The sequence below is a fragment of the Zingiber officinale genome, chromosome 8A (genome assembly GCF_018446385.1).
Source record: "Zingiber officinale cultivar Zhangliang chromosome 8A, Zo_v1.1, whole genome shotgun sequence".
NCBI classification, from domain to species: domain Eukaryota; kingdom Viridiplantae; phylum Streptophyta; class Magnoliopsida; order Zingiberales; family Zingiberaceae; genus Zingiber; species Zingiber officinale.
In genome coordinates, this window is record NC_056000.1 from 16,911,043 (window position 1) to 16,932,477 (window position 21,435).

Sequence of the window (21,435 nt, forward strand, 5' to 3'; positions counted from 1 at the left end):
GTGTCCCAGACCAGCTTGGGGCGCCCCGGACTGAAAAATAAGCTTTTGTTGATTTTTTGGTCCCGATCTTCCGCTCCGGCTCCGCTCGCATTGGTCCAGGTCTTTCGCTTCGACTTCACTCGCTTGGGTGATCTCGGTCATCCGGAATAGGGCTCACCCGAACCCAACTTCCAGTCTTCTCAAGCAATCTTCCGCTCTAGCTTCTCGTCTCTCAGAAACGCCACACGCATTCTTCTCGTCCGCCCGCATATTCTTCCGCAACACCTCATCCCTCAGACGCACCGAGCCCATCAGCTCTCTTATGTGCAATCCTTCTTGCTAGCTGCATCTTTCGCTCGACTTCCTGTGCTCCTAAGTTCCTGCACACTTAGACACTGGAGTTAAATATCAACATGACCTAACCTAACTTGGTTGATCACATCAAAACTACCTTGGGGTACTAACAATCTCCCATTTTTTGATGTGATTAAAACAAAGTTAAGTTAGGGTAAACCATAAACAAATAGTTATAATTTTTACAAAAAAAGAAATTTCAAGTACAAAAATTAAGTATAAAAATAAAAAAGATTAAAATTGTACTACCTACCCCTATACTTAATCTTTACTGCTTCCCCTTTTGATCACATTAAAAGTGGGGTACGTTAAACATATTATTTGGAAGGTCTAAAAAGTCTAAAGAGGAAAATATAAAAAATATGAAGAGTTAAGTTTCAAAAACTTTGATTAAAAAAAACTCCTTTAATAATAAAAACTTTAGCAAGGGTTGAACAGGACAAATTTCACAGAAAGTTGAATTTTTGGTAAAATTTAAAAAATTTACATTTTGATCACCAGTTCATAAAAATTTCTAACAAAAAAAATTAAAAAGATTGTTTAGATTAACTTGAACAAATTTTAATGATTAGACCTTTTTAAGTAAATTTTTCTAGTAAAAATTTAAAGTATTAGTTGAATGTTTCACAGTAAGTCTATTAAACATTCAATCAGTAATTGACTTCCAGGTTATAACGAGACACTAGGTCTTCTTGGTTATTGGAGCATCAACTACTTTTAGATAAAGACTCTTAAAGAATTTAAACATTTAACTTTCTTTCTGAAAGCCTTAAAAAAATAATTAATCTATATGATTTTGGAACCCAAAATAGGTTTTTTCCTACAGGATTAATCAAAAATTTCTAATTAGGAATGTATTTTTATGATATTCTCCCAATTTAGCCCTTATAATATTTAAAATACCAGTTTAAATTATTATATCTCTTAATATTTTTATTATTTGAGCATGCACGATTTTTAAATATTCTATTTCTATTTTCAATGTATCATTTTCTATTTTTAAATTATCAAACAAACCTAAGAGACATGTAGTGGTTGATTGTCTTTTCAAGTTTATATTTTCTTTTTCTAATTTTACTAAATCCTTGAAAAGAATCTTAATAAATTGAAATGACTTTTCAGGAGATAAGACACGTACCTAACTTACCTTATATTTTGATGCTCCCCCTTCATCATAGCTTTCCTCCGATGATCCTCCCCTTTCATCGATGCTCATCTCTGAATTGTTTTCGTCTTATTTTTGATGGTCTGCCATTAGGGCTAGTCCAGTGTAGGCTTCGATTTCATATTTGGATGACGTGTCGTCCCACATAGCCTTTAGATTATGCTTGGGCATGGTTGGCTTCTTGTTCTTCTCCTTGTCCTTGTTCTTCAATTTTGGGCAGTCATCTGTGAAGTGCCCTTCTTCATTGCAGTTGTAACATCAAGCATTCCTTTTGTTCCAATAATGATTTCTTGTCTGTGATTTAAATTTATTAGATTTAGTAAATTTATTAAATTTTCTTACTAATAGCGCTGCTTCATCTTTATCGATTGATGCTTCTGAGTCTGGATTGTCTGTTCTTGCCTTCAGGGTAATGTTCTAACTAGGCTCCCTTTTCATCTCTACACATCTAGATTCGTGAAGTTCAAAGGTGGAAAAAAGATTTTCTAATGAACTAACTTCTAGATCTTTAGATATATAAAATGAGATGACTATAGAGGTCCACTCAGGTGTCTTAGGGAATACATTTAAAGCATACCTTAATGAATCTCAGTTCGTTATCTTTTCTCCAAGATTCATGACTCCGGTGATGAGTTCTTTGATCCTTGAGTGTAGATGTGCGATTGTTTCACTTTCTTCCTTCCAGAGGTTCGTTAGTTGGTTCCGGAGCAGATCCTGCCTCGCGAGCTTTACTTTGGAAGTTCCTTCATATAGTTTAGGAATTTCTCCTAAAGTTCCTTTGCTGATTCGTAATTTTCGATCCGATTTACTTCCTCCGGTGGAAGTACGCTGAGTAGATGGAACTTGGCTCGTTTGTTTGCTACGAAGTTTGCTTGCTCCTTCTTGGTCCATTGGTATTCTTCATTTTCATTTCCTTGTTGATCTTTGGGAGATACAAAATCATATTTAATTATCAAACGAATTTCAAAATCAATTTTAAAAAAATACCTCCATGAATTTTTTCCATAACGCAAATTCTCCCTCGAACTTCGGTAGGCAGATGCTCGATCCGGCCATCGTCTCGATGCTTCAGTCGGCGGTTAGTCCTTCTGAAATATTCTGGTTCTGATACCACTTGTAGGACCCTTGGCAACCAACTAGAGGAGGAGAGGGGGGGGGGGGTAAATAGCCTTGCAAAGAAAAACAACCTTCCTCGAACTTTATACCTTAATAATTATCAACACTTGCATATAATAATTAAAAGACTAAAAAAGACGAGGCACAAAAATATTACTTGGTTACAATCAGAGAGGTTGTTAATCCAAGGAAGATGTAAAGCTCATTAAAATTCTCCTCTGGGTGGAGAAGTCTCTTACAGCAATTAAATCTCATAACTAGAAAGTTAAACTGAAACTGAAACAATTACAAGTGTTGTTTCTCTCCTTTTCTTGTTATATTGAACCATTGGGACCAGGGATGTATTTATAGCCCTGGTCAGGGCGTCTGGAAGGGTTCCAGACGCCTGAGAGAGGATAAACTTTTATCCCCGTCGCAACAGAACCCACCACGTCGCATTCCGGATAATTTTCTGCTCCGGGTGCCCGAAAGGGTTCCGAGTAGGGATGACAATTGGGTGGGACGGGGACGAGTTTGTCATCCTCATCCCCCGCCCCCATCCCCATTTTTTCGGGTTCAGGAAATTCCTGAACCCGAACCATCGGGGATCAAATCCCCATCCCCGCCTAATCCCCACTTTCATCCCTGAATTAATTTTATATTATTATTATTTTATTATTAATATTAATATTAATATCAGTAATAATAATAATTTTATTATTAATATTTTAAAATTTTTTAATATTAGTATTATTATCAATATTATTATTAATATTTTTAAAAATAATATAATAATAATAATAATAATAATAATAATATTATTATTATTATTATTATTATTATTATTATTATTATTAGGGTGGGTTCGGGAATAGTGACAATATCTCCATACCCGTCTCGAACCCGGAAAAAAAAATCCTCCAACCCGTCCCCATCCTCGAATAAATTGAGGATCCCTGTCTCCATTTTGGGTTTTCCCCGCGGGGCCTCGAACCCACGAGGAAATTTGTCATCCCTAGTTCTGGGCGCCACTGACCAGCTCGGGGTGCCCCGAATCGAAAAATTAGCTTTTGTTGAGTTTTGGGTCCCGGACTTCCGCTCCGGCTCCGGCTCCACTCTCACTGGTCCGGGTCTCCCGCTCCGGCTCCGCTCGTTTGGGTGATCTCGGTCATCCAGAATAGGGCTCGCCCGAACCCAACTTCCGGCATTCTCGAGCAATCTTTTGCTCCGGCCTCTCGTTCCTCGGAAACGTCACGCGCCTCCTTCTCATTCGCCCGCGTACTCTTCTGCAGCACCTCGTCCCTCATACGCACTGAACCTGTCGGCTCTCTTCCGTGTCGTCCTTCTCGCTAGCTACATCTTTCGCTTGACTTCCTGTGCTCCTAAGTTCCTGCACACTTAGATACAGAGGTTAAATACCAACAGGATCTAACCTGACTTGGTTGATCATATCAAAACTACTTTGGGGTACTAACATACCCGAGATACTAAAGGGATGTCGTGTAGACAAAACAACACGACTACCCTATATAATAACCTAAAGGAGTTAGACACTAATTGGTGTAGGGAGATACGAAAGTAGTATTTGCATACAACTGAGAAGAAAGGGTGGATGGGAAAATGAAAATCGGCACAGAATTTGTCCTTAAAGAAGGGCAAAAAGCCAGCAGGAGGCAAATGGGGCTGATTATAGGCTGAAGGGATTGCAATTTGATAATTGAAAGAGAAATGATACATAAGTTTCATTTGATCGATCTCATCCTTGTTGAACTTCGACACGGTAGAAGTATACTAAAGCCCGGGATGGACGCAAGAGGTTGTGGAGAAACAACCATAGAAAATTGAGAAAGAAGCGGATCGCAGACTCAACGAGAGAAAGAAAGAAAGGGCTTACTGAGAAATGTTGCCAGCGAAGATGAAGAGAAGGAGAAGCATCAAAGAACATGTGCGAGGAAGAAAACGCGAGGAAATATGAAGATGATGGCGAGTAAATAAGGGTTTACAAATCCTGCTAGTGATCACTCTGAGTCATTCGATCAAGGGTTGCAGATAACGAAGTCAAAATTTGACCGTGGAATTTGAAAAGGCACCTATCACATCATCCGCAGATATTCACTTATTACATCAAGCGTGCGGCGGCAGAGATCGGGACACGTGGCAGCTGACGACGGGAAAGCATTGATGGGGCTTAATTAAAAGGCATGAACAGCGTGCTCAGCCATAATGGACAAAGATTTGCATAGTCTTTCATAAATTGGAAGGACACTAGCAACCAATAAAGGGTGCTCGCCCGAGAAAGCGATGAGATGTGAAAATTTGCTAAGTGTTGTTGCCAACCATCCCGATCGGCACAAAGCTCTGACTAAGATATAATCGAGCGGCGATTCTAAACCCAGATGCGTCAAATGATAGCCGAGAGGCGGTTCTAAACCCAAGTTAGTAAGAAATAGCCGAACAACGACTCTAAACCCAGTCAGATGATAGCCGAGCGACGACTCTAAACCTAGGTCAGCAAGAAAGCTTCAATATTCATTGTAGCCGAATTGCGATTCTAGGCTCAAGTTAATAAGATGAGGCAGAACGATGACTATGAAGACAATGTAAGCCGATCAGCAGCCCTAGAATAGAGAACGCCCGATCAGGTGAAGGTCATCGAAGATACTACTGGTCCAGTCAGTTGGACTTATAAGTGTGGGTCAAATGTAGAGACAACAGTTAACGTGGAAGTCAAAGTCCAGGTGGTCAACGATGGTCAATGATCCCACCAAAGTTGGCCAAGCGGAAATCAACTCCAACCGCCGATCGGGCTTGAAGTGTCCGATCTGCCAAGTGGCTTGTTTGAGCAGAACTCTCGTCCAACCAGGAGCATTACGGCAAGAACATCATATGCTCATTACAGAACGGAGGAACGTTAAGATGACTTGAGCACTTGTCCAGTCGGACAGAAATAATCTACTGAACCAAGCCACTGCGGGGAAAAGCAGCAGAGGTTGATCAAGCGGAGGAGTACCGGCCGAGCGGCTACCCTGCTCAGTCAAACAGTAGGACCATTCCCGTATATCTTAATATTCCTTTGGAAGATAATGCCGCTGACAGCAGGGCATGGTCAACAAGCGGATCGTACGACGGAAGCTTCTACTATCTCATTAGAAATTTGCATGCCTTGTTAAGGTATGGTATCAGAGACACTTTTCTGACATATCCTTTCATAGGACAGTTGGGGAAGCGTGCTCGTGCCTTGAGGAGCGTGCATATCGACCACTGGAGTACTATATAAAGGGGGTCCATGTACCGGCGGAGGTATGTGTTATTCTCTATTCACACTTGTGCTTTCACTATTACTTCACTTTCTTTTACTGTTCCGATGATTGATTTGAGCATCGGAGGGCTAACGTCGAGGACCCATTTCCTGATCCGACACTGACATTTCTTGTGTTGCAGCGGAGCGGAGTCTATACGCAGTCAACCGAGAAGCCACATCCCCAACTAGCATTTTTCATGATTTTCACACAGGATCATTAATCAATCAGGGATCTAGAGTTTGAGACTCAGCTGCGACATATTATTGAGAATTTTTCTCATTGATCAATTAGAAATCTAGAGTTCTCTTTAGTCCTACATCTTATAATTAGTAATACTATGAGCAGAGAAATTTTTATAAATACCTTGAACCGGCGATGTAAAAAAATATATTTTTCTTGACTTTTTGGATACGATCAAGTATAATATTAAATTAATTTTTTTTAATAAGGGGATATAACGGAAAATGATAAAATACAACACTAAACAATTAAAATCATAACGTAAACATAATTTCCAGTATTACACACACTGATCCAATATTACACACGCAATCAGTAGCTCCCTTTGGGCCTAGTTGTCCCACCTTAGTAAAATCATAAAAAAATAAATAAATATATTTTTATCGAATAATAATAAAAAAATCATTTTAATAAATCATAATAAATTTTTAGAGTGGGTAAAAAAGAGTAGACGGCGACCCTTTCATAATAATTTAGCATACGGATGTTCCTAATTGATTTTAAAAATAGAGGGCCTTATTTTATTTTATTATTAGAGAAAATTTTATTAATTTTTGAAGTGCAAAGTAGTTATTTTCCTTGTTTATTTGATTAATTAATTAATTAATTTTACTACGGTCCAGCCCTTTCTGACACTGCCGCCTCTTCCATCCTCTCCACCGATCGATGCTCGCCGCTGGAAATCGTCGCTCATTCGCTGGAACATTTCCGACGTATTTCGAAGTCTCCGACGGTAGTCGGCTTCCTTGAGTGTCGCGTCTTTGTTCGCTTGATGCCTGATTTCGGATGGCACTTCCCTTTCGACCAAGTTTAGATCTAGGTCATTTCTAGTGGTTTGCGGGGTTCTGTTCGAACCAATGTTCAAGCGGCTGATCTCGATGGGATTCGCAGTAAGAAGCACTTTTCGGGTGGAAAGCCTATCCTAATGAGCTGGTAAGCAGTCATACTCACAGTTGATTCTAATGAAATCTTAGCCTTACTCCGTTATTCTGTGTTAATTTTACTTTCTTGTGGATCAAATTATTGATGCTTTTCCTGGACTCTAGTGGAAAGTTGTATCTTTTTTTCTCTTTGCAAGTTCCCAATTTTTTGGTTGTATTGTTTTCTACCAGTAAGTCGGATCAATATGCTACTCTTTGGCGCTTTTAACATTTAGCTGACAACAACTATTGACTCATGGAGCTATCGGTATAACTCTTTGGGTGACACCCTAAGCTGACATAACTTAGAAAAAGAGCCCAGTGCACAAAACTGTGGGGTCCCGGAGAAGGGTAGAATTACATTAGCTCTATTGTATACCGTCTTACCTACATTTTACAAGATGTTGTTCAAGGTCATGTGGTGACATGGTGACAACTTTACCGGTACATCAATCCTCTCCCTTTGACATAACTTCGAAAGAAAAAGAAAAATTCTTTTTACCTTCTAGTTTACTTACCTCGTTATTTTACTTCTCATAGTTTACATTTTACAAGATTCTAAAATTCGCTAGGTGCGCCTAACGCCTAGACCACCCAGGCAGGGACTAGGCGGATTCCACGGTATCAACATAAATTATATAATAAATTACATAATAATTAAAATAAATTATCTTTCAATCTGCAAGTATCAAAATGAAAACAAATTACCTTTCGACTTTAATGAATATTGTGAGTGTTTGATGAAATGACGTTTTCAAAGGATGAGGTTTTTGACCAACTTTCAATTCAATCCCTTTCAAGTCGTTCAGTAGAGGAAAAGTCAGATAACAAATTTTTCTACAAATCGATTTCTCCCGCCTTTTAACTCTTATTTCTCCAAAATGTGAGCTTCTTCATTCGCTCTGAAGATGAAGTTTGGTGCTAACCGCTAGGGCAAGCCAACAAATCAATTTTCTTATTGGACCAAAGTTTAGGACTTATAAAACTTAAGCCTAACACACAAAAAAGGTTACATTTCAGTTTTTTTAATTGGGCTTTAAATTTAAAAGCCCAAACTAAAAAAAAAATCATGAAAACTTTGCACTATTTCCATGATGCCTACAGAATTCAACTGATTAGTCGGCGCCTAGGGCTGCCTAATTTAGCCTAGGCGCTAAGGTCGTCTAGGCTGGCCGACTAGCATGTTTTCGGTGCAACTGGCTAGCACCTAGCGCCTAGGCGGCCACCTAGGCCGATTTTTAGAACACTGATATTTTTTCATGTAAACTTTGCAAAATAAAAACAGAATATCCCTTTTCTATCAATGCTACACTGTTAATATACGCCATGCATGTGACAAGGTTGGACTGAAGTTTCAAAGGACAAATTGTTCAGTGTACTTCCAAAGCCGTTCTACTCTTCAATCTTTCTTCTAAGTGACAAGGTTGGACATGAGTTCAAAAAGACAAAGTTACTATTTTACCTTATATTTGCCTATTGAATTGTTCAGTGCACTTCCTAAGTCTTTCTACTCTTCAATTTTTTTCTCAATTTTTTTTAGGATTCATCACGATCTCTTCTTGGACGAGCTCAAGTTTAACAAAAAACTGCATCCCTCATGTATCGGTATGTTTGGTGTAGGTGTGTCTGAAAGGTTCTCTTAGCTCCCCCTTTTTCTTTCTATTGGTTGCCTCATTTTTTGTTTATGTTCTATTGACTATAGTTGTAAGCACCTCACCTCCTTGTTATGTGCCTTCCTTGTAATATATGACAATGCAATGCATATGACAGAGAAATCACTATTTGTAGATGACATTAAATTCAGGGTATTTTATTTTTATTTTACAAATTATGAGGGTAAAATATAGTATTCTAAACTATAGAGGAAATGAAATATTCTCAAGAAATATTTATTTTGGGTGTTGCTACTATTTAATTTCGTGGTCTAATTGGATTAGAGTGTCAACGAATCATATGCTTGGGCGTGGCACCGGTCTTATCAACCTGAAACTTTGTTAGAAATGAATTGAAAGAAGCTTTGACTCTGCTAAATTATCAAGAATAAAATTTCACATCACTTATTTCCATCAAGAGATGATAAATCAATCAATAAATAATACTAATAAGAAAAATTAAAGAAAATGAAACGACATGATGGCTGAGGCTCACAAATCTAATGCAAAGATTTGTCCTTTCTGTTTGGGTTGATTCCAATCTTATACTGTAAGGATTCAATCGGTGTTATGCCGATTGTTGGCACGACAGTGTGGAAAGTTTGTTGTAGATTCTTTCAATATTTGACCAACCTAATAAATGTATTATTGAGAATATTAAAGCAGAAGAATTGTGGAAGAAAGATGTTAGAAACACCTCCACTTCAATCTAATACGACTTGCTCTTAGCGTGCTTGGCCCAACAAGTAGGCCAAGCATAGATTGTACTGTTTTTGACACATAAGCTGGGGTCTTGAGGCTTGACACGAACCCACAATTGGATCAACGTGGATCATGGGCCCAGAACACCACATTTTGTGAGTCGTAACGGGCTGTGTAATGTGTCACCCTCTCACCTGACAATTCTAGGTTAGCAGTTGTCATTGAGCTCCATAAAAGAAATTCATTGCCAGGAATTGTTTGGCGTTAAACCAGGCACTCAATTTTAAGGGGCCTGCTGACAACATCCTAAGCAATGTAGTGCTGAAGTGCTTGTGCCAAAAAAAGAAATAATACAAAACCAACATGAGTGAAACTTGAAGCACTTGCAGGATTTCAAGAATAGTGTAATAAAAGAAGAGGTAATGACTTATCCAATGGCCACCATTGGGTGGAGCATCCGTCTTCTTTTGATCAAAATGGGAACTACATTTAACTGTCTGTTTATGTATCTCAGTCAGATTTATATGGAAAGTACATTTCACATTTGAAGGAACTCAAATTTGCTCTTTGAACAACTAAATAGTCTACAGTCTCGACACCAAAATAGTTGGCTTTTCTGCGGATTGCATTATGGATTATTTCATGTAAGTCTTTCTCATTTAAGGAAACATAACGTGTTCTCATATTGGTTCTGATTCTCATGTATCTTATGAGCATGTTCTGTAACTCGTTGCTTCTGATAAGGAAATGAAACCAAATGTTAGGTTTGCTCATGTTGCTATTGGCTACAAATAACTACAGTGTCAGGTGCTTCATTAAGCAATCAAAGAAGCTTTATTACCAAGCAGGAGACCTTCAGATTTCCATCAAATGAATGGTGTTAAATGATTAACTGGAAGCTCAAAAGCTCTTCGATTAGCTTGGAAGATTCAAATGGCAATACCCGGCATGAATGTTCCACAATTAAAGTTCGGTATCACAACTCAGAAGGCAGTTTGTTGCAAGCAAGCAAGCAACCAACATTAATACAATTTGATTTCTTCCATCACAGTCATAACTACACCCATGCCTTTGTTCATTAATTGCTCTTCTATAGTTCTGACGTTTTGTTTTTTCACTCCTCATGTTGACCAGGAAGATCAGAATGATCAGATAGAAGATCTTCCAAAAGGATGACAACTTTTAGAAATTCAGGTAACAGCCTCAGGAAATATCATGATAAAATTTTATTTGAATTTAAGTGAAGCATCACTGGACTATCAAGATTGTGATGCTACCAAATTTTTTAATCAATCAAATTATTTCACTAATCAACTTGATGAACAATCTTTTGATACTAAATTTATCAAGATGATCTCAATATAAGTGTGATATTGAGATTGTTTGATAGATATTGAATTTTAAGTGTGATATTTCTGCACACAGTATTGTTTGGATATCTTCTGATAGGGAGTTTGAACTATGAATTACTAATTGGCAACGATCAACTAAATATTTGTTCTTTCCTATTTCAAATAGGAAGGATTTATGTTGAAAAATAAAACATCAAATTATACTGAACTAGTTGGTTTAACTGGTTGAGTCATAAATTACTATTCACTGTGGTTTCATTTAGGATGAAAACAACGTTTTTTAAACAAAATATAGAGTTGATACAAAGTTGGTGGTACTGGAATCTACCATCCGAAATAAGGACAACAATAACAAGTTTTTTTTCCAGAAAAAAAGAGAGAAACAACATAGAAGTAGGCATCCAGGGATTCAATTGGCTGACAATAGAATACGTACCACCCTAATGGAGATGGGCCATCGACATTGAATGCCCTTTTGTCCACATCGTAAACATATAATAAGTGAAGGCGATAGTAAACAACAATTTGTAGATTTTCATCAAATCAATCCATGTTTCTTACCTCCCTGTATTGATGTGCCAATAGCAATTGAATTAGATCAGGTGGTGGTCAGCTCAATGTCCTGGCAATGTCGTCCCAGCTTTGCACTTGGTGTTTATTTTAAGTCAGATTTAAGTATTCATTTATACAAAATGACATAGATTCGAGTTTATGTTCTATCCAACTTGTTTACATTGGATCAGATTTTCGAAAGCTTCCACTGTTTTCTCTGATTGTTTAGTCCAACGAATCCCAAAAATGATGCAAGTGTAGTCGCTAAAGCTGAAGTGTTTCCACATAATTCTTGCCTTTAGTTCCGATGAAAATTTAATTTCTCTGGACCAAAGTGCTTCCTCTGTGCTCAGACTTTATATCCTTTGAACCAGAGCTCATGTCAACCCCTAGCTTGGCGATCGAAGCTGACCTAGTATGATAGATAAAAGGAAGAACTATTAAGGAGTCCTTTATTTTCTTAATTCATTGTTTGTGTTGATTAAGGAGCCCTAGTTCTTTAGAACTTATCTTTGTTGGATCAACACAAGGGCGGGCATTTTCTCCCCCAGGTGAACCTTTAAATTCTTCTTTCGCTCTTCTTGTTTGTGATCTCTCAGAATCAGGGACTTGCTTGCAATATTAAATCCACAAAAGCTTGAGTAATTATTCCTTGCAATAACATAAGCATAGCGTGTGGGTTCTCTTCTGTCCTTTCATAACTACAGTCAGCCCCATGTTTCCCTCGTTGGTTTATGATTGTAAGTTGTGCAGAGTTGGCAATTTTTCATCCTCACAAAAGGATATTCCATGTGTATTATCAATCAAGAAAAATAGTCCCACTGTCAAGGAACAATTAATATTGTTACTATTCATAAAGTATGATAGCTACATGGAATTATTATTGTCTCAAGAAGAATATTAATGCCTCGAAATAAAAGTAATATATAAATGCTACCAATTTAAAGAGCTAGCTGCCTGGAGAACACGGTAGAATTAGGGGATGATGATTGAAATCGATGAGCAAATTAAAAAGACTGACAGTTTTCTTTTTGTCAATTGGTTCCTTGTTTACTTTTGCACATGTTAATTTGTAAATATAAGCTTGTGATTTACTCCTAAAACACTCGTTCATATTGTTTTCTCCCCATTTATAAGGTTCTCAATTAGACACATCACGATTCTAAAAATGATACTAATAATATTTAATGAATATAAGTGTTGGCGAGAATTAAATGATCCAAGACTTTAATATGATACAGATGATGAAAGGGTATTGCAGCTAACGGTCTTGTTATGCAACCTCTATTATTAATTAGTTCGGTACAATATCTACGATTACTTACATTTGTTTGTGTCTAGCTAGGAAATTAAACAATGTTGTTTTCCTTAACCAGGCACCACCTTTGATAAGTCCTTCGCCTGAATTATCAGGCGCGACCTCTTGCTCGAGCAACAACTACATATTCCTATCGTCCCATGATGATCGTCTACTACGAGGAGAGGTTCTCCATGGAATCCCTTGAACTCGGACTCACAATGACTTCCAAGTTTTTAGGTCACATTTTTTATGAAAGAAAGCAAGTGTAAAAATGAGAAGAAGTCCACTCATTCCTTTAAAATTAATTTTTGTCCCACCTCAAACAAAAATTATATAAATCCCACACACACACACACAAAAATAAAATTAAAAATCTACTTTTCTTATTAACTTTGATGGCCTAGACTTTCCCCTCTTAATTTATAGGAAACACGTACAATTTCTTTTAGAAACACTTGGATGAGAAACTGGATAGATAGAAGATGATCTTTTTCTAGCTACGCTTGAACTCAGTTTGGATGGCTCATGTCTCTGTCAAGATACATGATCACCACGAATATATGAACCCTATACGAAAAGTCCATGTTTGTTTCTCTTTCATAATCAATCAATGTACTGTCAGATACACGGCGACTAATGAGGATTAGCATCTCTCATTTTCATCCATCCAAACAATATGTGGGTAGGGATACCAAGATACGATGCAAGCCATGGCAATCAAATTAATTGCTACCCTAAACCTAGCTACACCTTGGGTTGGTTTGTTGCATGTTCTACAAGCTGTGATTCAACATCCATATATTCCTAAAATTAAGCTGGTAATTGAACCAAGGCCAAATATTAAAACTTTTGGGAATCCAAGGCCAAATTGGTCTACTTCCATTAGTGGAGGGCACCTGGTTGAACCAATGAAGTGTGACAATCAATGAGCCTTCGATTCTCTATCTAGTCTGGTGTTTGTTTTTTAGAAAGAAAAAAATAAATAAAACAAAACAAAACAAAGGACCACTCGAAGAAGAAGAAGAGGAGGAGGAAAAGAAAAGAAAGAAAGAAAATGCATTTATATAAATAAACGAGTGAAATCCTTCAAGCCTATATCACTGCTAATAGCGACACTCCCTGAATTGTCATTTTCTGGGGCATGTTGAGTTGCCGAAAGAAAGCAAAGAAAATAGGACCTTTCTCTCTCGCTCCAACCCTCCCCCCTACTTCCTTCTTTACCCTTCTCCTCTTTTACCCCTTCCATGCTACCACCCCTCATGTGCCTTGTGCATGCACCATAAACTTTGTCACTGTAACATCACTCAGTCTTGGACAAATTCCTAGCTCCACATCTTCGATTCTCGCCCATATCAATATTCCACACACACACACACTTCAATAAGAAGAAGAAGAAGAGGAGGAAGAGGAAGAGGAAGAGGAAGAGGAAGAAGAAAGAAGTTGTTGTTATTGTTGTTGTTGTTGTTGTTGATGGAGTTCTTCTCAGCACAGCCAGATTTGTCACTGAGAATCAGCCCGCCGAGTGCCACTTCCACGGATGAGAGTATTGAGCTAGGGTTTTGGAGGAAGCCGTCGGTCAGTACCGCCTCCAGTAGTCCTTTCGCGGCGGCGGCGGCGGCGGCGAAAGCGGGCGTCGGCGAGGCCACAAGTACTGACTTCACCCTGAAAACAAGCCCGACGTGTCCCTACTTCCTCCATTTCGACCAGCACCACCACCAGGACCCCCTCAGTTTGATGAAGCCCATAAGGGGGATCCCCGTCTACGACCGGCGGCTGCCCTTGCCGTTCACTCTGTGCGACTCCTCTTCCTCCTCGAGCAACTCTCTCTTCGCCCCGGCTCAATTAGGGTTGTCGAGGATGTCGTCGCCGAGGTACTACTTGCCGCCGCAGCGGCTCTTCGCGGGGAAACGGGGGGCGAGGGCACCGAGAATGCGATGGACCGCGACGCTCCACGCCCGGTTCGTCCATGCGGTCGAGCTGCTCGGCGGCCATGAGAGTAAGAATCGACCGACTTAATTCCCGATTGATCTAATTGCCCGCCCCCTACGATCTAAATCCATGAGAAAGAAACTAACAACGAAGAAAGAACCCTTTTTTTTTCCCCCCTTCCCTTCATTTTCGTTGACGGTTTTTGCTTTTGCTTAACATAATCAGGAGCCACTCCCAAGTCAGTTCTTGAGCTCATGGATGTGAAAGATCTCACCTTGGCCCATGTCAAATCTCACTTGCAGGTAAAATCTGATTCGACAATCTCAAAACAAACAAACACAAAAGCTTCTTCTTCTTCTTCTTCTCAGATTTCAAGAAATTAAGCTACAAGAAATCTCATCCTTTTTTTTTCTTCTATGATCTCTACCTCTTTCTGATGCTGTATATTAATTAATCGTATAGAATCTTATGTAAATTAAACAAGATTTGGTTTCAGTATGCACTGTGGAACATCTCAGAAACCATTCCCTTACTTTGATTGTTCATTTCTTATATAATTCCTTTTTCATATTTCTACTCTCTCTCTGCCTTTTCTTCTGCAGCAGCTTTTTGTGCTACCATAAATTATCAATTAATGACGAAATTTTTGCATGAATTGTTATTGCAGATGTATAGGACCGTGAAGAACACAGATCACAGGACATCAGCTTCAGGTATATATAATTAGTAAATATCTTACTTACAATTTCAGCGATAATATATTCCTACTGATAATTATTAAATGGGAGATCTTAAAGATAATTTCGAAGGGTATGATCAGAATGGATTGAGTAGAGAATTAGTCTCTGACGATAACTCATCAGAGGGTCCAAATTTGCTCACATTGGGATCGACCATGCATCAGGGAAGGTGAGATCAATAAGACATGCACCACTATTTATTTTTTCTCAGTAATATTATTATATTAATCGATCATTTTCATTCCATGTACAGAAATATGTTTCCAATATTTACAGACAAAATCACTTGCTAGCCTCAATATCTTTTATGATGGAAGATAATTTATGTTATTTTTAAGTAAAACTGAGGCGTGCATGGAAAAATTAGATAAGTTTTTTTTAAAAAAATATATGTCAATTCACATCATATTATGTCAATATTGTCATTATTATAAATATATAGTAACATAGAGTTCATTAGGATTAACTAAATCTTCTAACAAGTTGTTTAATATTAAAAAAAACCATGTTACCTTTTATCCACTCTTTCATTACTTTTTACCCTTTTTTCCCCCTTTTATTGCCTCTTACTCCAAAGAAATATAGCCTTGAAGATTTACCAAGGTAATTAATACTGCTATTTATATTTCAGGAACAAATATTTTTAAAAAGTGGTGGCATATTTATCAAACTATGGTATTATTTCATTAAACTAGTCATTGAATAGGTTCCTCTTTGTAGCTAGTGCCAATCTTTTGCTCCTTTATATTAACTTTCTACTTATACTTATCTCTACACAAAGGTTTAAAGACACCACTTCTAAAACCCTCATCTTAATGATAATAACGACGATATATGTTGCTTCTCTTATTCCAAGACAAACAGTAAAATAAAAATAAAAGCTGGCCCAAAAGAGACAAACAAACTGTTGTTATTTGTAGCTTTTGTTTTTTTTTGTTTTACTGGTCTTGCGACTCTTACCATGTTGTGTTAATTATGTCTACTCAGGGAAAGCTACCTCAATGGTGAACTGAGGAATACTGCTAAATCACTTAAGGTACCAAATTTTAACAAGTTCAGTTAAATATTGAAGAAAGCATTTGGCTAATTTGTATGTAGTCTTCTTTTCTTTTTTTTGGTGCAGAAGGACATGGAAACAAGAAACATGGAAGTGTTTTCAGAATTGAGCCCGAGCAAACTCAATCTAGACTTCACATTGGGTAGGCCACAATGAGTTAGATTAGACAGAGAAGTAAGGATGTATCCATTGGCAAAATAAAGGATTTCCAAAGACAAAAAGTGTTTTAGAAAAAAGTGAAAGAGACCACAAGAAGATTGAGGCAAAGGAGTGGAGAGGGAGGGGGGAAACAAAATGTGCATGCCTCTGAGAGAGTTTAATTAATTAATTAATGAATCAATCAACAGATGTGTTGTACAAATTAATTAACTAAATTGATGGTTCTAAATGCATGTCAAGATTGTCTTTGCTAGGGCTCTTTAAGTTACTTTCGTAAAGGTGAAAATTTGATATCAAGCGTTGCTCAATTGCTTTTCCATGTGATGTGTGCTTTTCTTTACATTCTCCCCCCAAAAGCCAAAAGGCAGACAATTAATATGCTTTCATATCATCTCTTCTTATGTCCTTTTAGGCCAATTAAAAATGAATTTTGGGATAATAAAAGGATATAATGAAAGGATATATAACAAATATCTAACCTTTCAATTGTATATGTGTGTGTGTCTCACTTTTCAAACCTGAAAAAAAAACTCTCAGATTACCTTCAACCTCCTCAAGTTATTCTGAAACTGGTTCTTCATTTGAAGATTGAAAATAAATAAATAAATAAAAGTGAAAGTATTAGAAGCAAGCAAGAAAGGACATATGAGAGCAGGTAGGGGAAATGAAAGCAGCAGAAGGAAAGCTGCAAAGTTTGCATGGATAGCAAGCAAAATAAAAGCAGTGTAATATGTATTATGATCAGCTGGATGATAAAGGATATCTTTTCAGAGATCATGGTACATCACCATCTGTACCCTTTTCAAACACTTATAAAAAGACCAGTAAGTTTAGAGCTCAAATAATAGCAGAATGATTACCCTATGATGAATAATATATTCAAGTCTTTGTTGAATTTTTATTTGAATTTCTTTCTTTCTTTCTCCCCCTCTGAATTCGCTGGCACAGTACAACAGTTAGGGACAGAAGAGCAGTGAGTAGTCCCCTCTCTCTCTCTTTATCTCTCTCTCTCTGAAGGGGGTAGGGCTTGTTGTGACTTGTGAGGTGATGTCCCTTTTATTTATTTGGTGCCTTGTTTTCATGCAATGCTTGTGCATCTTCCCCATGGCTTCATGGTTTAGGGCACTGTGTTTGATTGCCTCTTTTAACTTGGTAGGAATTTGTTTGTCTTGCTTCCTATGGGCAAATTTTATTTTTATTCATTTTTACTGAATCACACTTCAATTATGAGAATTTATTAAAACATGCCTCTCATACCTTTTTCACCCATTTATTCTAGTTCATGTATTAGGATACAAAAGACTTCGAATTAAAAATTACAAGATGGTAACTTGCTAAAATAAAATAGATAGTTTTCTAATCATTAATAGAGTATGAAGTCTTAGGGTGAAATGCCTTTTTTTTTTAAAAAAAAAAAAGTAAATAAAAATAATATGAGAGGTCAGGTGAAAATTTTATAATTTAATGGGTGTGAAAGTGAAAAAAAATTCTCTAGATTTGCGGTCAATCTTGCAGGTCAAAGTAGGGTAGGGTTGTAGGAACGGTACTAGTGTTTCGGTCAACACTCAACCGAGGTAGGGTTTGCTGTGGGCAGTAGGTTAGGCATGGAGCTTGTCAAAGTGATGACAAGGAACTGTGTAGGTCTTGGGGAATGTAAATTCATGGGAAACAAATATTCCAAATTTCAAATCGATTATTTAAAGATTTTTTTGATACCATAATTTAACAAAAATGAAATACATTTTTATGCTTAGAGAATGCTATTTTTATTATTATTGTTTACTTAAAAAGAGAGGGGAAAAAATTTATTAATTTTTTATTATTTTTTCTATCACTTTTCTCTTTTTTTCATAAGGTTCTTTTGTGTCTCAACCTTTCAATAGAAAAAAAAGTTGCAAATTGCTCCCTCTCTCACTCTTTTTGTCTCTCCTTTATGTCCCTGGATGTAATACAGACGATGATGAACATATAAAATCTCTAATATAATTATCAAGGATCGAGTTCTAGGAACTCACGACTTGGTATTAATTCTACCTTGCATGAGTCTCTTGTCTATATATTTATATTTATTTTTCTCTATATTCATGGAATCTATTCTAGGGGCATGCTTTGTAAGGATGGTAAACTATATAGTGTTATTTTAAAAAAAAAACAAATAAAGAAAATAACATAGATAAGATTTAATCAGTGCAAATGAATTATTTCCGTATGTTTTGGGGATGAAAAGAAAATTAGAATAGTAGCGGACCAAGCCACAATTTGCAACTCCGAGTACATCAGTGTAGAGCAAATATGGCCCGGGACAAAAGAAGGCAAAGGAAGAGAAGATAAAGGAGCTAAAGGGCGAGATCAGTCAGTAAAGGTCGAAGAGGAAAGAGGAGAGAAGAAGGGAAAGAGACGTATGGTAATGCATCAGTACAGAAAGAGTTATAATGAGAGAGAAAATTAATGATAAAGAGCACAGCAATCAAAGAAAGAATTGAAATTGAATGATATGGCACTCGATTGCTTTATGATTGGTAAACTGCATGCATGCATGCACATGCATGGGCTCGACTTTTCATGCATGACGTGGCAACGCATGTTTACATGCGAAGAAAATAAACAATGTGATGCACGTAGGGACGGACCCAGTGCTTTTATGCATACTCACATTCCTGAGTTTTTTTTTTTTATTCTAAAATTTTATATCTTTTATTTGTTCCACACTCGCAATATAAAAATTATTTAAAACATTTATTTCAAACAATTTTGTTTTAAACCAGAAATCAGCCCGTAAAGGAAACCCTCAGGCCCAAGTGGTCGTGAGAGCATTGCCTAATTGGCCCATTGGGCCTTGAATTGATGATAGGGTGCTTCTCCATGTGCCTCTTCTACCAGTCAAAACCACCGCCCTGCTTGACTGCAAAGTATTTCTCCAGCTTCCGATAAGTAAATGGACCTCTCACCAGCAGGTCACTGACTGGAGCAGGGATGGCCAACGGGGAGATCATCATCCTCCCCTTCCACGATTCCGGTCACGTCTTTCCCGCCACCGAGCTCGCCTCCCGCCTCGCCGCCCGGAACTACTGCGTCACCCTTCTCCTCCCTTCGGCTCCCTCCACCAACTCCTTCCGTCTCAGTCCCCTCATCCAAATTGTGGAGCATCCCAGGGTTCATCCTCCATCAGCTCCGCCGGCGTCGTCCTCTCCTCCATCAGCTCCGCCGGCGTCGTCCTCTCCTCCTCCCGCTCCGCCCTTTCAGGAGGATTTGTCGCTCTTTCGAGACCTCCTGCACGAGAGGATGGGCGGGGAGGATCGATCCGCTCGCCCGGTGTGCGCCATCGTGGACGTGATGATGGGCCAGGCGCTCGATGTGTGCCGCGAGTTCGGCCTGCCCGCGGCTATCTTCTTCACTTCCAGCGCTTGCTCGGCCGCGATGGATTACGCTGCGGCGAAGATAAGATCTGGAGAATCCGACGCGCTTCGAGGTTTGCCGGAGGAGATGGCTCTGCCGACCGTAGACCTGATGCGGGCCGGTCCGCCTCCGTTACGTCCGAGCGGCGATCTTGCTCCGCCACCGCCTCCATTCGAGCATCGTCACCACGGTGGAGGGCCGATCCCTCCGCCTTTGGTCCCAGGTGGCGATCTAGCTCCGCCACCGCTTCCATTCGAACATCGGCACCAAGGTGGAGGGCCGATCCCGCCTGGTCCGCCGCCGGCCCTCGCACAAATGGACGGCGCGATCGCCCTTCTCTTCAATACGTGCGACGATCTGGAGCATCCATTCCTCGAATACCTAGCGAGCAAAGCGAAAAAGCCGATTTGGGGCATTGGCCCTCTCCTCCCGTCTCAATTTTGGTCCGCTGCGGGCTCCGTCCTTCGCGACGGTGCAATCAGGTCCACGACCGGAAAAGGTAACCCCGGCGCCATCTCAGAATCCGACGTCATCGAGTTCCTCGATTCAAAGCCCCATGGTTCCGTGCTCTATGTCTCCTTCGGGTCGATCGTCATCCCCAGCGACGAGGAGCTCCAGGAGCTGACGGAAGCTCTCAAGGAGTCGAGCCGCCCGTTCATCTGGGCCTTGCAACGACACACACGGCGACCCGGCGCGCCCAAGGTCTATTTCCCAGAGGGGCTGGCGGAGGAGGCCAAGGGAAGGGGGATGGTGATCCACGGCTGGGCGCCGCAGCTGTTGATACTGAGCCACCCGGCCGTAGGGGGGTTTGTGACGCACTGCGGGTGGAACTCAACGGTGGAGGCGCTCGGCCTCGGCGTGCCCGTCCTCGCGTGGCCGGTGCACGGCGACCAAGTTTGGAACGCGAAGCTGGTGGTGCGGAGGCTGAGGACGGGGTTGGCCGTGAAGGGCGAGAGCGGAGGGATGGTGATGAGGAAGGAGGTGGCGGAGGGGATCGAGCGGCTAATGCGAGACGAGGAGACGAGGAAACGGGCGGCGACAGTGGCATCGGAAGTGTTTACCGGTGGGGCGATCAAGAGCTCGGAGGCTGCTTTGGGCACGTTTCTAGAGTTCATGGACAGCAAGCGTAAGGTCTCCGAGGCAAAGGAAACACGCGGACTGTGATTCGCACTGCCGACGAAGGCTGAGGAGATTACGAGCAACAAGAAAAAAAAAAATAATGATAGACTCAGATTTTGTATTGTATACGGTTATGGGGTAAATGAGCCAAATCGTTTGTAAGTTATTCGAAGTAATGAGGTTCGTTAAGATAAATAAATCAAGTTCAAGTTTTACAATATTTAGTTCATTAATTCGTGAACATGTTTGTTAAGCTCATTGATCCTATCTGAATGCTGAGTCGACGGACGTTGGGTATGTGGCGCTCTCCTCTATCTCCAACCAGCTGCACCAATCTCCGGCGAACCTGCAAGGAAGTTGGGCTGGGAAGGGGTTCCCGGCGACGACCCTCCGACGCTCAAGTCAGGCAAGAGGAAAATGCA

At 39.5% G+C, this 21,435-nt stretch overlaps 2 protein-coding genes and 1 long non-coding RNA gene across 8 annotated transcripts; all 3 read left to right on the forward strand.

Annotated features, from left to right (window-relative positions):
* Positions 1 to 6,705: 6,705 nt before the first annotated feature.
* LOC122007980 lies at positions 6,706 to 12,884 on the forward strand. 4 transcript variants are annotated; one of them, XR_006119159.1, is made up of 5 exons: positions 6,727 to 7,068; positions 8,396 to 8,478; positions 8,596 to 10,377; positions 10,544 to 10,603; positions 12,690 to 12,884. It is a non-coding gene; the product is annotated as an uncharacterized LOC122007980 (long non-coding RNA). The 4 variants fall into 4 exon arrangements; XR_006119158.1 differs by lacking the exon at positions 12,690 to 12,884 and having other exon boundaries at positions 6,706 to 7,068; positions 8,596 to 10,053; positions 10,211 to 10,710; XR_006119156.1 differs by having other exon boundaries at positions 8,596 to 10,603.
* Positions 12,885 to 13,761: 877 nt separating this feature from the next.
* LOC122012797 (probable transcription factor KAN2) lies at positions 13,762 to 16,737 on the forward strand. 3 transcript variants are annotated; one of them, XM_042569435.1, is made up of 6 exons: positions 13,762 to 14,609; positions 14,768 to 14,844; positions 15,210 to 15,255; positions 15,331 to 15,451; positions 16,270 to 16,318; positions 16,381 to 16,737. In XM_042569435.1, the coding sequence occupies exons 1-6, from the start codon at positions 14,084 to 14,086 to the stop codon at positions 16,483 to 16,485; spliced, it is 924 nt and encodes a 307-aa protein (XP_042425369.1). In that variant the 5' UTR covers positions 13,762 to 14,083; the 3' UTR covers positions 16,486 to 16,737. The 3 variants fall into 3 exon arrangements, with proteins under 3 accessions (XP_042425369.1, XP_042425370.1, XP_042425371.1); XM_042569436.1 differs by having other exon boundaries at positions 13,766 to 14,609; positions 15,340 to 15,451; XM_042569437.1 differs by having other exon boundaries at positions 13,769 to 14,609; positions 16,406 to 16,737.
* Positions 16,738 to 19,368: 2,631 nt separating this feature from the next.
* Positions 19,369 to 21,231, forward strand: LOC122012799 (UDP-glycosyltransferase 74D1-like). The gene has a single exon (XM_042569438.1). It carries the CDS (start codon positions 19,472 to 19,474, stop codon positions 21,056 to 21,058), a length of 1,587 nt encoding a protein of 528 aa, XP_042425372.1. The 5' UTR covers positions 19,369 to 19,471; the 3' UTR covers positions 21,059 to 21,231.
* Positions 21,232 to 21,435: the final 204 nt, after the last annotated feature.